The 15,533-nt window shown below is 40.1% G+C and overlaps 1 protein-coding gene across 1 annotated transcript in view; it reads left to right on the top strand.

Moving 5' to 3' along the window:
- Positions 1–15,533, top strand: part of chl1b (cell adhesion molecule L1-like b) — an 809,671-nt gene that overhangs the window by 475,576 nt on the left and 318,562 nt on the right. Inside the window, exons 17-18 of the mRNA XM_048606742.1 lie at positions 6,481–6,646; positions 12,621–12,745. Coding sequence (XP_048462699.1) covers positions 6,481–6,646; positions 12,621–12,745 — 291 coding nt within the window. The remainder of the gene's footprint in view (positions 1–6,480; positions 6,647–12,620; positions 12,746–15,533) is intronic.

The following is a 15,533-nucleotide window of genomic DNA, read 5'->3' as shown; positions in this document are numbered from 1 at the left end:
CTTTTTCTGATGAAGGGTCTAGGCCCGAAACGTCAGCCCTCCTGCTCCTCTGATGCTGCTTGGCCTGCTGTGTTCATCCAGCTCTACACCTTGTTATCTATAATTTCCTACATGTTTTCTGCACTCCTGAAATACAGAAATTACATCATCTAGCCACTAGTCCTTTGGCATCATACCACTCTCTGAAGATTTGTTAAATATGAGTCATAATGCCTTTGCTATCTCTCTTCTAAATCATTTGTAAATCTGTGGATTCACTGCATAAAAACCAATGGTTTCATCCACTTTGAGTTGGTTCAGTTTATTCAATGCATCCCTTTCTGTAATCAATACACTTAACACATCACTCATCTCATTCAAGGTCAGGCTCCTGTTACATGCTACCAGCAATTACAAAGCAAAATAATTACATAATACTTGTCCATGGTTATCTATAGTGTTATCCTGCCTATCCCTTAATGACCCTATTCCCTTCACAACTTCCTTTTGTTTTAATAACATGCCAAGAAAATAATTTACTTTTTTGCTTGATGTTTCTTAATAATTTAATTCCTTTTCTTTGTGTTCCTTATTGTTTTCTTGACTTCCCTCCTCATCTCTTATTTTACATTGCAGTCCTTTGTTGCCCATGCACCCAATGGTTATCTCCTTCCTAATTCAAAATTGTACCCTTTCATCTTTGTTCATCCATGTTGCTTTTCCCTTTTTCTTGTGGAGAAGATACAAGAAATAGCATTCAAATAACTTGTCTCTGGAATGTATAGAATGTGTGATAAGGACAGGTTTGGGTTAATTTTGTGAAAACATGGACTAATTTGATTCAATGACCTTTGTCTGTTTGTTAGCCATAATTCATATTTATCAATCACTTCTTTCTTCTTAACCATGTTCATCCTTCACCACCTTTCCAAGTTTGCTGCTACCTCACTGATATGATATGACCGAAGCTGTAATGACTCTTTTAATCAAATTCCCCACTTGGTGTGTTTAAATGCATCTGTATTTTGAATGTGTTCTTATAATGAACAGATGATATTGTGTTCAGATATCCATTTAGGATTGTACTACTTCATTTGATTTTGATTTTAATTTCTGCAGAAGTTGAATATTCTGAGTCTGCCTTTCCATTCCAAAAATATAGAGAACTGGTGAATCTTGCATGCTCAGGGAAAATAGAAGATAACCTCTGTTGTTTTGGAAGTGTTCCCTTTTCTCAGGGAAGGTCAATTTTAAAAACATTTGGTTGTGCATGAATGTTACTGATCTGTGTTTTCTGTCCTAGTTTCTAGCTATGTGATTAGCAGCAACCTGGGTCAAAGTCCAAAATGTAGCAGCTCTGAAACCAACCTGCATTCATAATGGATGACACCAGGGATGCATTTTTAACAAGAGGGTTTCTTCAGCACTTGCATGAGAGAAAAAACATGTTTCAGCAGAAGTATGAAGCGCCAAAGTTTTTACCAGCTAAAACAAAGGGGTTCTGAGGTTGTTTCACTCGCCATTGGAATCTGCCTATTCTAGCACAATTAAAGGAAGGGATCCATTTCCAGATTGCTTCATTATGGGTATTTCTGTAGCACTAGTCCTTAGTATATTTAAGGTAAATGTAAGAGCAGTTGTATAGGTGGGAGGGGTATTCAGAAACCCACAGAAATTCTTTATTTTAAAGTCAAGTAACTCAAATTAATATGGCTTAGACAGGAGCACAGTAACATGAGCTAGCCGTTTAGCTATTTGAGTCTTTCCACACATTTAACGAAATTAAAGCTGCTCTGTGATCTAAAGCCAATGTACTTTACGTTCCATGTATTCCATATCCCTTATTTTTTCTTTTCACAGATGCTCCCTGAATTGGGAAGTGTTTCCATATTTTTATGTTTTTATTCCAAAATTCCGTTCTGTAGCTAACACTGATTTCCAATTTAAAATTTAAAATCATTAGGCAAAAAAAAACAAAGAATTCAGGTGCTGGAAATCAGAAACAAAATCAGCAATTGTTAGAGAAACTCAGCAGGTCTGGCAGCATCTGTGGAGGGAAATCAGAGTTAATATTTCGGATCCAGTGACACTTCTTTCTGAAGATCACTGGACCCGAAACGTTAACTCTGCTTTTTCTCCACAGATGCTGCGAGACCTGCTGAGTTTCTCCAGCAACGTCTGTTTATGTTAATAATTATAAAGCATCGGTTGTCATTTGTAGAAGTAAGTTCCAAACCTCTACCATTCTTTCTGTCTTGGAATGCTTCTGCTTTCATATCTGAAAAGTTTGGCTTTGTTTTGTAACAATGCTGCTTAGTCATCAACTGTCATCTAATACTGCTTCAGGTAGCAGGTGGGTGGCTTATCTGAGGAGCTGATTTGACATTGTTCAGTGATATCAATAAAGTATACCATGTGGTATCACACAGACTGAACGGTGACACTGACTGCACCTGGCAAAATTGACACAAGTCTGCACAGACCCTTACTATCTTGAAAACTTTGATCAAATCACCTTTTATCATCTTCAGCTTTGTGCAATCTCTCCTTATAATGTAACCCTTGGAATCTTGGTGTCATTTTGGCAAATTAACTCTCTACTCCCAAGGTCAACATATCCTTCCTAAGATGATGTGCCCAGACCATTGAAAAGAAAAACACTTTTTCTTTTAGCCAGGGCAACCGAACAGCTGAACTGAACTTTCTACTCAGGGATTCAACATGTTCCATATATTTTCACGGGATGTGGGCATTGCTGGCAGGTATTGCAGATGTCTAGTTGTCCTTAAACTGAAGAGTTTGCCAGGCTTTTTCAGAGGGCAGCTAACATTCAAACACCATTGTGAGCCAAAGCAGTCTGTTTAAACTGCTGGAAAAAACCAGCTGCTCTCTTGACAAGGTTTGAGAAACTCAGCAAGCCCAGCATCATCTGTTGAGAGAGAAGGAGAATTTATGTTTCAAGGTAAATGACTCTTCTTTGGGAACTGTTTCTCTCTCCATTGATGCTGCCAGACCTGCTGAGTTTCTCCAGCATTTTCTGTGGTTGTTTCATATCTCTAGCATCTGCAAGATTTTGCTTTTATTACCCTGAAGAGGCTCGTTTTGATCTCTTTAAGTGGCAACATGGGTAAAGTCAGCTCTGATGAGGGTATTGAGGCCCTTAGTTGGATCAAACAGGGTTGCATTCTGGCACTGACACTCTTTGTTATATTTTTCTCATTACCATCATCATATGCCTTGAAGTCATTCACAGACGGTGACAACGAATTCACCAAACTTGCAGAACATTTACAGCCTTGCTCATCCAAAAATCCAAGACAAAGGTTTTCCAGGTCTTTGTCAGAAAGTTGCTGCACTAATATTCCATGTTGAAGAAGACATGCAGAGGCAAATGGATGGTCTCTCACACCACATTGTTTGACCACCAGCATCAGGAAGACAAATGTCATGGTCCAGAGTGTTGTCGGACTATCATCTATCAGCATTGAAAAGGTGTCACTGGAGGTTGTTGATAGCTTCACATATCTAACTCCCCAGTCACCAGCAATTTGTCACTTGGTGCTGAAATCAACACACACATCACTAAAGCTGCAACTGTTTTGTTCACATTGAATACAAAAGAATGTGGAAAAACAGCAACGCAACTGAGAACAACAGACTAGATTTCCCAAACCTGCGTCTTCAGTGTACGCTGCTGGAGCAGTGATATCTGAGCAAGATATGCTAGACAGGAGAAAAGTTTGAACAGTTTTCACCTTTACAGTCTGACATGTATCCTTGGCATCTCTTGGCAGGAGAAGATCACCAGCTGAGAGGTCGCAGAATACATTAAATCCATCAACATACACTCATTCTAGGCATGCATTAGAGGGATGATGGCCGTCTCCCCAAAAACTTCCTAAATGGCAAACTTACCATGAGTATCCAAGCCTCTGTGTCAGGACATCTGTAAGCATGCTATGACGGTGGTGGATATTGACACTGACAACTGGGAGATAGACACTGATGAACGTGACCACTGGTGCATAATATTGAGAAGGGTTTTGGAAGTGATGAGCAGAAACGAACAGTTTAGCTGATTGAGAAAAGGATCAAGAGAAAACAGGGGCCAACAAATAGACCACCTTCTCAATCCACTGTCAAATTCTGCAGCAAATGTGCAGATACTGCAATCTCAGAGATGGGTTCCTGAACCAATGGGTGTTGCTTGATGCATAATTGACCACCATGGTGTAGGCCATTCACTTCTGAAATGGAAGGTTGCCAAATGGGCTTGTGCTTCTAAAAGTTCACTCGCATATTGCAGTAAATAGTGTCTCAGCTGTTGATAAACTCGAACCCATAGCTTGTACTAGACTTTGTGCTTTAGCGTTTTAAGTCCAACAAAACCTTTTTTTTCTCATCAGTTGCTCCAGTAATTGAAGTAAAACAAAAGAGATTGTATTTGAAAGTTATGATGGAATTCACATTTGAAAGTTGAAACTTTCAATTTTGTTCTTTTTGTCTGCTAAGTTCATTTCCAAACGTATCATTTATATCACCACTCCCCCAGCGCACCTTGGAGAAAATCACACCTAATGCACAAGATGATAATGATATGATTTAACAACAAGAAATACAAACATTGGAATATTGTGTATCATTAGAAATCTGATTCAAACCTTTGAATGGCATTGTTTTGCCATTTCAGTACCATTTGATCAACAATAGACTATTGACCAATCAACTGTACTAAACCAATTAATATCTAGTGCATTTTGACAGCTGATAAATTTCTATTCCGGGAATCACATCTCATTCTTCAATATTAAATCTTATGATTAATCTTCTGTATCTTAAAAAATTCAAAACTAAATACTGAATCAGAATGCTATGATGTACCAATCAAAATCACTATACGTTTATTATGGAATGGAACATTATTCTGTTTTATAAAACATAACACATTGATCAAGCTGAAATTGGCAACCAAAAATCACAGCTAAACATAACGTTCTTGAACTGTGGCATATTTCACTTTCATTTTTCTGTTTTGGTTAACTGTTTGACTTGATGTCTTACCCACTGAACAATTTCAGAACCATTGCCGATCTATGGTAGCAGCAGCAATTCTTGCAGGTTGACCTTCTGTATCAGAAAGCACACTGGCCAGGATTTTCCAGTGGCCAGTTATTTTTCCCTGTGCATGAGGGAGTTGCACATGGAGAACCTACGGAATCTCCGTTGTAACAATTCTGAATGAATTGCCCAAGAAATTGAACTTTCTGCTAGGCAATTGTTCATACTTACAACTTTCTGAGAGTCTCTGTTTTAAATTGAAGACTCTGGACAATTCCAGTGAAATTACTAAAAATAATTACTGAGGAAAAGTTGTCTGATTGAATACATGAGGGACTATTTAACAGAGGTCATACTTAGCTCACAAACTTCCGAGTACACCTCCTCGGGCTTCTTGTACTCTGCAGACGCTGACCTGACATTCCCCTGGGACCTGATACCTCTCTCGCTCTTCCTGTATTCACCTCCCCCCGTAGGACCTAACACAACCATCAGGCTCCATACCCTCCACTCACCACCGTTGCAGAATATGACTCCCAATTCCCCACACATCCTTCTCCGACAGCTGGCATCTGACCCAAACCCCAACCCCAACGACCCCTTACCCCCATCCACCCACCACTGCTGGACCTGGCCCCCGTCCTTACCTGTTGTAATACCCGCTACCCACCTGGCATCCTACCCAGCTACCACACCACTTACCTGGCACCCTATCTCGGATCCATCCTGCAACCTACCTCCTTAGCAGTCTAATCTCTCACTTCGTTTACGCACTTATGTTTTGACAGCAGCCATTAACGTGGCCATCAGGGCTTTTATATTTCAGAATACAGCATCTCACTGCAATGAAAAGGGGGCATGGTTTGTCTTCCTCTGACATTTCTGCATTGCAAAAGAAGTGTAAGAATGGAATTAACACCTTCATATTTTGTGAGGGAGTCCTGACTGAAATCTTCTGTCAGAAATACAGAGCTCTATTCTTTCAGTAAAAAAGAAGGGTGGTGTAGAAATGACGTGAGAGTGCCACTCCTTGGAAAATCCACCCCATGGCATTTTTTCCCCAGTGCTATTTGCGCCGCAATGCATTTTCAATATTTTATTTTCTCTTTTATTTCATGACTTGCTTCTTTCAATGCAATTCATTTTCATTTCTGAAACAATTCTATTTTATATTGTGCAGTGTGTCTTAACTTTGAAAAATCGAGGTCCAATGAATCAGAAACAGTAAAGTGAACAGTTAACTCAGATTTAGAGAGTTGTTTCTTCAGGCAGACATTTCACAAAGCGATTGATGGTTTTAATTATTGCTGCATTACAATCGAAATGTCAGATGCTGTCGTTTGTAATATTTGTACATCTGAAATTATTCTCATTCCTTTTATGTATTTATTAACATTGAAGAAATTGTGCTGACAGCATTTTGGTCCTCTGTCTCTCTTTCAGTTGCGACAGAAATAGTGCTTCCACCTGAGGATTTGATGATACCAAAGTCTGAAGTGGCACAGTTCAAATGTCATGCTGCATATGACTCTGCTTTCGAAAGTGACTTTGAGTTATCATGGAAACAGGATGGATATGAAATTTACAGTGACCAAACCGAGAATGACAGGTAATAGTTTGCAAAATGGACAAGAAGCACTTCACTTCAGTTATCATTATTGCTAGTGCCAATCCATCACCACCAACATCATATTGAATAAAATGTATCAAAATCGTAGGCACCCATTCTTAAGTTGACTGTCTTCCAGACTTGAGCAAGTTGATTACATTTCGCTTCTTGATCTATATTCAGAGCATGCGCTAAGGACCTTTGAAATGTTTGCTACGTTTTTATGTCTTGCACAAATGTGCATATTTTTTCTTCTTCTGCAGGAAATATATTATTGTCTGTCTCTGAACTTTAGTGAAAGAAATCATAAATTGGAAAGCATGCTTTGCTAAAAACAAACTCTAGGTTTATGCATCTTGTGAACTAAATCTTGAAAATTAACTTTAAAATTTGGCATGCTACTACTTCAATTTTGACTGTATTTGTCATCAAGAAGGTGCATTTATTGGTATTTAAAGATTATTTTACCCCTTTTTTGTCTGGTTTGCCTAACCAACAGTGGAGACCTGCAGGTGTTGACATGATTGTAAATTTGTGGTGACTCTTTTGCAGTTCCAGATTACATTTTGTCAAAGTGACAGGACTCCGTTCTGGAACTCAGGAAAGAAGGGAATCAACAGAAGGCTTTGTTTTATTCCATATACCGGGATGGGCAATTTGCACCACTGCATCATAATTACATTTTCTTGCAAATTATGTTATTAAAGTGGTTATCTGTGGGGACTTCCATTAGTAAGAGAGGTTTTCAAATTGGGTTTCAGTGTAAATGGCTAGGCTAGCATTTATTATCTATTGCCAGCTCCATTAAGAAGGTGGAGGTGAGCTGCTTTCTTGAACTGCTGCAGGGACACCCAAGTGTTATTGGGAAGGACTTTCAAGATTTTGACCCAGCAACAGTGGAAGACTGGCTGAGATAGTTTCAAACCAGAATGATGTGTGACTTGGATGTGCTGATATGCCGATGCCCTTGTCCTTCCAGATGTTATAGGTTGCAGGTTTGATGGGTGCTGTCAAAGCAGCCTTGGTGAATTGGCACAGTGCAGCTGTAGCTGGCACACAATGCTGTCACTGTATGTTGGTGGTGAAAGAATGATTGTTTAAGGTGGCAGATGGAGTGCCAATCAAGATGATATTATTGAAATTCTTATGTTTCTGAAGCTCAGTTATCCAGTCAACTGCAAAGTAACATCACACTCCTGACTTGTACTTTATTGATGGTGGAGAGAATTTGGGGAGTCCGAAGGGAAGTTCCGTTCCACAAGTTCTCAGCCTCTGATCTGCCCTTGTAGCCACAGTGTTTATATGGTTACTCACATTCAGTTCCTGGTCAATGATAACTCCCGGCTGTTCATAAACGTGTATTCAGTGATGGTAATGCCATCGAATGTCACAGTGTAATAGTTAAGTGAATGGCTGTTCAACCCCTTCAGCCTGCTCTGCCATTCAGTGAGATCATGGCTGATCTGAGACCTAGTTACACATATCTGCCTTTGGCCCGTATCTTTCAATATATTTGTTTAACATTAGTATATCCACCTCATATTTAAAATTAATAACTGATCTGGCATCAACTGCTGTTTGTGGAAGAAAGTTCCAGACCTCTATCACCCTTTGTATGTAGAAATGCTTCCTAATGTCTCTCCTAAATGGCCTGGCCCTAATTCTTGGAAAATGTTCCCTAGTTTTTGAATCTCCAGCCAGTGGAAAAAGTTTATCTTTATCCTGTTTATTTTTCCCCTGTTAATACTTTGAAGACTTCAACCAAGTCATCCCTTAACCTTCCATATTCTAGAAAAAAAAGGCCTAATTTGAATAATTTCTCCTCATAACTGAACAAATGATTCCTTCTTGTTGGAAATAGTTCTTGCCTGCCTCTTGAATGGTGTGAATATTACTTGCCGCTTTTAGCTCAAGCCTGGATATTGTCTTGGCCTCACTGCATTATAGACCTTGACTGCTTTAGTGTCTGAGGAGTCACAAATGGTGCTGACCATTTTGCAATCATCAGTAAAGACCCCCCACTTCTGACATTATGATGGAGGGAAGGCCATTAGAGTCTCAGAGGACAGAAACAGGCCCTTTGGCCCAAGTCTATGCCAATCAACAAATACCAATTTACACTAATCCTATTTATATGTGCTTGGTTGATTGCCGACAATACCCTGGCATTATAAGTATTCCTCCAGATGCTTCTTGAATGTTGTGAGAATACTTGCCTCTTCCACTATCTGAAGCAGCATGTTCCATATATCTACCACCCTCGCGATGAAAGGTTTGTTCTTCCGATCTCCTCTAAACCACTTGCTCCTCACATTAAACTTATGCCCTTAAACACATCTGGCATGGGGAAGAGATTCTCAGGATCTACTCTGTCTATGCCTCGCATAACTTTGTATATCTCAACCAGATTTCCCACCCCCCTCAGTTTCCTCTGTTCCATGGAAAATAAACCCAGTCTATCCAATCTCTCCTCATAACTGAGAGTTTTCATCCCAGGCAACATCCTGGTGAATCTCCATTGCACCTTCTCCAGTGAAGTCACATCCTTCTGATAGTGTAGCAGCCAGAACTCCACATATCATTCCATCTGTTGTCTAACCAATGTTTTATAAAATTGGAACAAGATTTTCTTCATAGAATGCCTATAGTGTGGAAACAGGCCATTTGGCCCAAAAAGTCCACACTGCCCCTCTGAAGAGCATCCCGCCCAGACCCATTCCCCTATCTAACCAACACATCCCTGGGCACTGTGGACAATTTAGCATAGCCAATCCACCTAGCCTCCATGTCTTTGGACTGTGGGAGGAAACCTACGCAGGCACGGGGAGAATGTGCAAACTCCACACAGACAGTCACCTGAAGGTGGAATTGAACCCAGGTCCCTGGTGCTGTGAGGCAGCAGTGCTAACCACTGAGCCACCATGGCACCTTGTTCCTAGAATGTATGCGCTGACCAATAGAGGCAAACATCCCATATGCCTTTTTCACCACCCTGTATACCTGTGTGACACACCTTCAGAGATCTGTGGACTTGTACACCAAGGTCCCTTTATTCTCAGTATATCACCTTGCACTTAGGATTAAATTCCATCTGCCCCTGCTCTGCCCAATTTACCAGCTGATGAATATCAGACTGTAGCCTGAGGCCATCCTCTTGACTACCAACACCATCACAAATGTTTTGTATCATCAGTAAACTTACCCACTAATTATATCTTCTATACTCACATCAAAGACTTTAATGTACATGTCCAACGGCAAGGGTCTCAGCACAAATCCATGTGGTACACTGCTGATCACAGATTTTCAATCACAAAAACAACATCGAACATTGCCTTTTGCTTCTTATTCACCAGCAAATTTTGAATCCAGTTTGGTAATTTGCTTTGGATCTCATGGGCTCTTATCTTTTGGACCAGCTTTCTATGTGGGACCTGACAAGGTATTGAAGTCTATGTAAACTGCACTACAGTCATCAATAATATTTAGTCAATTTATCAAAATACCCAATCAAATTAGTCAGACAGGATCTCCCTCTAACACATCTGAACTGACTATCTCTGATCAATTTCTGTCTTTTCAATTTTTGATTAATCCTGTCTTCTAGAATTGTTTTCTAATTGGCTTCTGACCACTGACATCAAACTAACTGGTCTGTCATTACCTGGCCTATTCCTGCTGTCCTTCTTGAACAAAGGAACCACATTAGCTATCTAACACTTCACCTGTAGCCAGCAAAATATTAAATATGTCAACCAGGGTCCCAGCAATCTCCTCCATAGCAGCCTGGGATACATATATCATCAGCCCCTGGGGATTTATGCACATTGATGCCCACTAAAACATCTAATAACTTCTCTTTATAGTTTTAGCGTATTCTGGAACCTCACCATCCCAACTGAAATCTCCACCTACAATGTCGTTCTCCTTTGTGAATCACCCTCACCTCATTGATGGAGTTGAAAATGTTTGGCCCTCGGACAATACCCTGAGAAATTCATTCACTGATGCTGTGGAGCTGAGATTATTGACCTGCAACAACAACCATCTTTCTTTATGTTAGTTGTGATTCATTCAAGCTCACCTCATCTCTTGAGTTCAGCTCTTTTGTGTGTGTTTGTACTAAAACTGTGCTGAAGTCAGGAACTAAATGCCTTGGTGAAACCCAAACTGAACTCTCAACAAGCAGGGATTTCTGAATGTGCACTGCTTGATAGCACCTTCAACAGCCAATTCTATCACTTTACTGATGATCGAGAGCAAACTGGCCGGGTTGAATTAGTCCTGTGTTTTGCATAGAGGACATACCTGGGCATTTTTTTGCATTGCAAGTAGATGCCAGTGTTACAGCTGTACTAGAACAGCCTGGGTAAAAGATCACAGGCAATTCGGGAGCGCAAGTCTTTAATTGACTTTGACTTTTTTCACAGCCGAAAATCTTTGCAATGCACAATGCCTTCAACAATTTTTTGACATCACATGGTGTGAATTGAATTGGGACCCGTGGTGCTGGGGACATCTGGAGGAGGCTGAGGTGGGGCTCCACTTGACATTTCAAGCTGAAGATGTTTGCAAATCGTTCAGCTTTGCCTTTAGTGCAGATGTGCTGGACTCTCTCATGATTGAGAATGAGGATATTTTTGGAGTCTCCAGCTCCTGTGAGTTGTTTAATTTTCCTTCACCATAAATGACTGGATGTGTTTGGGTGGTAGAGTTTGGATCTGATTTGTTAGTTGTGGAATTGCTTAGCTTGGTCTATTGCATGCTTTCACGGTGCCATGCAAATAATCCCGGTTTATGTATGTTAGGTGCAGTTTCTGGCATGCTGTCTAGTGGTATTCATTGAACCAGAGTTGATTCCCCTGGTAATTGTGGAGTGGGAATTGAGTAGGTCATGAGGTTACAAATTGTGGTTGAATATTATTATGGTGCTCCTGATAGCCAACAGTGCCTCATGGATGGCTAATTTTGAGTTGAAAGATCTCTTTGAAATTGATCCCATTGAATTGATGGTGGTGCACTGCAATATGATGGAAGGTGTCATCACGCTAGAGAAGGGACATTGTCTCCACAAGGACTATGTGCCTCTCCAACAGATTGATGAAGATAAGGGAAAGATTGTTGTTGTGCCCCTTGGTAATTTCTTCACACCTGTCACAAACCCCGTCTGGCAACCGCATCCTTTTGCATATGGCCAGCTCGTTGAGCTGTGGTACTACTCAGCCATTCTTGCTGATGGATATTCAAGCCTTCCACCCAGATTATATCTTTTACCCTTTTTATCCTCGGCGCTTCTTGCAATTGGTGTTCAACATGGTGTACTAGCTCATGAGCTAAGAATTGGACTGAAGGGTCTGTGTCTGTGTTGTACAACTCTATGACTTTAAGGTGCCAACAGGTGCTGATCAGTCGGAGGCTTCCTTGTTATGCTGTGAGACGTTTGTGTGGTTTAGATTCAGTATTGAGTATTCCCAGGGCAACTCCTTCCAAATTGTATACCACTGTGCTAGATGCTGATGGTGATGACTGCAACATTGCCAATCAGTTTTGATGACATGCGAATGACTGTGTCATGTTGTTACTTCACTAGACTGTGGCACGTCTCTTCCAATTTTGGCACAAGCCCACAAATGTAGATAAGGAGGATTTTGCAGGCTCAACAGGAATGATTGTGCTGTTGCCGTTTCCAGTGCCCAGCTTGATTCACCCAGTTTTATTGCTCTTTGCCATTTTTTTTGTGGTTTAATACAATTGATTGGCTTGGCCGGCTATTTCAGAAGGCATTTAAGATCACAGTTCTGTGGAGCTGGATTCACATGGAGACCACACCAGGTAGGGTACGGCAAGCTCTCTTTGGTAAAGAACATTAGAGCGACTGCAGTTGTTGATAGGTGCTTTTTAATATAAGAAATCATGAAAATGAAATTAACTTTAACTAAGTTGCTGTACCATCTGTAATTTTACAATCCTTTAGAATAATAATGGATGGCGATATCCTTCAAATTAATGACGTAAGCGAAGATGATGAAGGGACATACACTTGTGTGGCAAGAACCTCCTTGGACATGGTTACAGCTGAAGCGAAACTTGTTGTCCTTGGTAAGTTTCCCTGTGCTATATATACTTCTGTTCAGAGCACGTATTGAAAGGCTAATAGCAAACTCTGATGGGTCTAAATGTGGACTCATGCAATTTGCCGTGCGTGGTGAGATGTCAGTTCTGATTATTCTCAGATAATTTGAAGTGCTACCTTTCGATGGTCATCTCAAATCAGCAGAAGCAAACGTATTTTACATGGAAGAAAGACAGAAAAAGGTTAACCATATAGATGAATGATTTTCATTCTTTAAAAGTTGTAAAAGCAGTGCCATTGACCTGCAATCAGTTGATAAGCTATTCATGCTAAATTCTGAGCGTTCTTTGTAATATTATACAGGACATGTTCACACACAAACAGCTGTTCCTATTTGCTTTATTTTGTGATGATAATTAACTCCAGTTTGCAGCTTTAGGTATCACCCTGCCCAGTGATTTTCTGTAAGATTGCTGTGATCTTCTCGAGATGAAATGTAAATTCCAAAAGGGTCAGCTTTGCCATCACGTTTGGTTCAGTTGGAATTTCAGCTGTCTTCACATTCAGTCATATGCCGACCCTGCTGCATGTTGAATGTGCCTGCCTTCAGTGATGATGAGGTGAGCAACCAGAAAATCCTTGCTGCTGTAAAGGTCTGCCATCTGAAACAGCTGCAAGAAGCTATCCCTCAGGCCAGGAAGAAAACATTTAGCCTCTGATGGATCCGACATAAACCTACCTGTAGAGCAATCTGAATAGGTTATCACATGATCAATTGCATGCTGTACAAATTGCCTGTTGTTTTTGTAAGGTCCGACATGTCCCATATCAGAAGTATTCCAGCAATATAAGCACCTGCTTTAGTGGACTTCAATGAAATTATATATGATATCAGCATCATTACAGCATAATGTGACTATGTATAGAATCAGAAAGTGCTGGAGAAATGCAACTGGTCTGGCTAGATCTGTAGAAAGGAAAACAGAGTTAACGTTTTGTCTGCTGTGACCATTTACGAGAAAGTTCCAGGAACAAATCTGAAAAGGAAACCATTTCTTTAAAAAAATGTAAACAATCTAACAAATGTCACAAATGCAGTGTTTTATGCCAGAAATCAGTTGTGGAGATGAAAGTGGATTTGACCATAAAGTTAACCATGCTTCAACCCCAGCACGAATGTCATTTTCTGTAGCCTGCCTGCTTTCAGTTGAGATTATGGGATTGAAAGCAAATGGGTGTGCTGGGAGAGAAGGAGAAAGGGATGAAGAGAGAGCAGAGGGACAGAGTAGAAGGCAAAGAACTGGTTTTTGGATGCAGCGATTGGGGAAAAAAAATCACACATAGATGGATAGAGCAATGGCCAATTAAAGAAACCAATGGGTCAGAAACCGAGGGAAATAGGAGCTTGGCAAGAGTAAAGGAGATGTTTTTTAATGCAACAGTCAATGTGAATAATAAAAATGTAAGCATGTAGCACCTTATTATATCTTTGGAATGCCTCATGGCTGTTCACAGACACTTAATTTTTCAGTGAAATCTAGTCACTTTTGTGATGTTCGCAAATATGGTAGCCAGTTATATGTAAGAGGGAAAATTGCTTATCGTTCTCTGCCAGAAGCAAGCATGTTTCAAAATTGAACTAAATTGACACAAAGGAACACAGTTTAGGGAATTGGCTTTGTGTATCTTGCTGTATGATTAACTTACTGAATGAAAACACTGAGCTTTCAACGAACCTATTAACAAATGTTTTTTGTTTCTGAAATTTGGATTGTAACATTATTGTGAACTTTTTCGGCATTTAAAAGGGAGTATACATCAAAGTAGTGAATCTGGTGCTCAAGGCTTTTCAGAAATTTTACTATAAAACTATTTTGAACAAAATAAGATGAGCATGGACAATTTTCAAACCCTGTATTACAGTTTTAGTAGTGTTACAATATAGTGCTTATAAATTATGCCGAACAATACTGTAACTATTAACATGCAGTGTAAATGTTAAGTGCTGGCATTTGGTTCGCAAACAACAATAAGTATAGAATGTAATTCATTTTGTTGTTGACTTGGATATATTGTCTTCCCTGGGCAGGCAATCTTCTAATATTCGCCCGCTAGTCTCAAAACTGAATGACAAACCTTTGGGTGAGGTACCAGAGGGTTTCTGATACTTACGGAGTAAATTATGAGCTGCTGTTACGCAGAAAGGGGACTGGTGAAACTTTGCAGAGAGAGGGAAAACACATTTGTTTTACTCCTTATCAGCTGAAAGTTGAAAGACAAATGCTGAAAAATCCCTCAACTAATCAGTCAGGTTTAATAAAATGCCACTGAATTCTGTTTCTGAGTGTTGGTACAGGATGCCTGAGATGGTAGTGGTGCCGTTTTGGTGTGACCTTTACTGCATGAATGGCTCATGATTCGTGAGCACTGCAGATGCAGGTGACTGATGCTCCTCTTCTGCATGAGTGGGAAAAGGCCTACAACCTATCATAGGTGAAGTATTACCTGGCAGTCTACTTTCTAACAAGGCCTCTCAATTAATTCTGGAGTGTTTTACTATCTGTCAACTGCATTTATTATTATTTTTATTTCTCCTTGGGTGGAATTATCACTTTGCTTAGCGGTGAAATTATAAATTATTGTTCAGCCCATCGGGAATACATTGAATCATAGAGCGAAACAAGCCTGCAAAGCAGTTAAGGCAACATTCGAACTGAATTTGAACCCCAGTTTGTGTTGTTGTTCAAACTCGCTGTAGAGTTGCACACAAACAACAGTATTTAGCAAAGAGACAACAAGGTGCAGAGCTGGGTG

This window comes from Rhincodon typus, chromosome 16 (genome assembly GCF_021869965.1).
Source record: "Rhincodon typus isolate 14 chromosome 16, sRhiTyp1.1, whole genome shotgun sequence".
Classification (NCBI taxonomy): Eukaryota; Metazoa; Chordata; class Chondrichthyes; order Orectolobiformes; family Rhincodontidae; genus Rhincodon; species Rhincodon typus.
The sequence above is the reverse complement of the archived record's forward strand: the minus strand, read 5'-3'. Positions and strand labels throughout refer to the sequence as shown.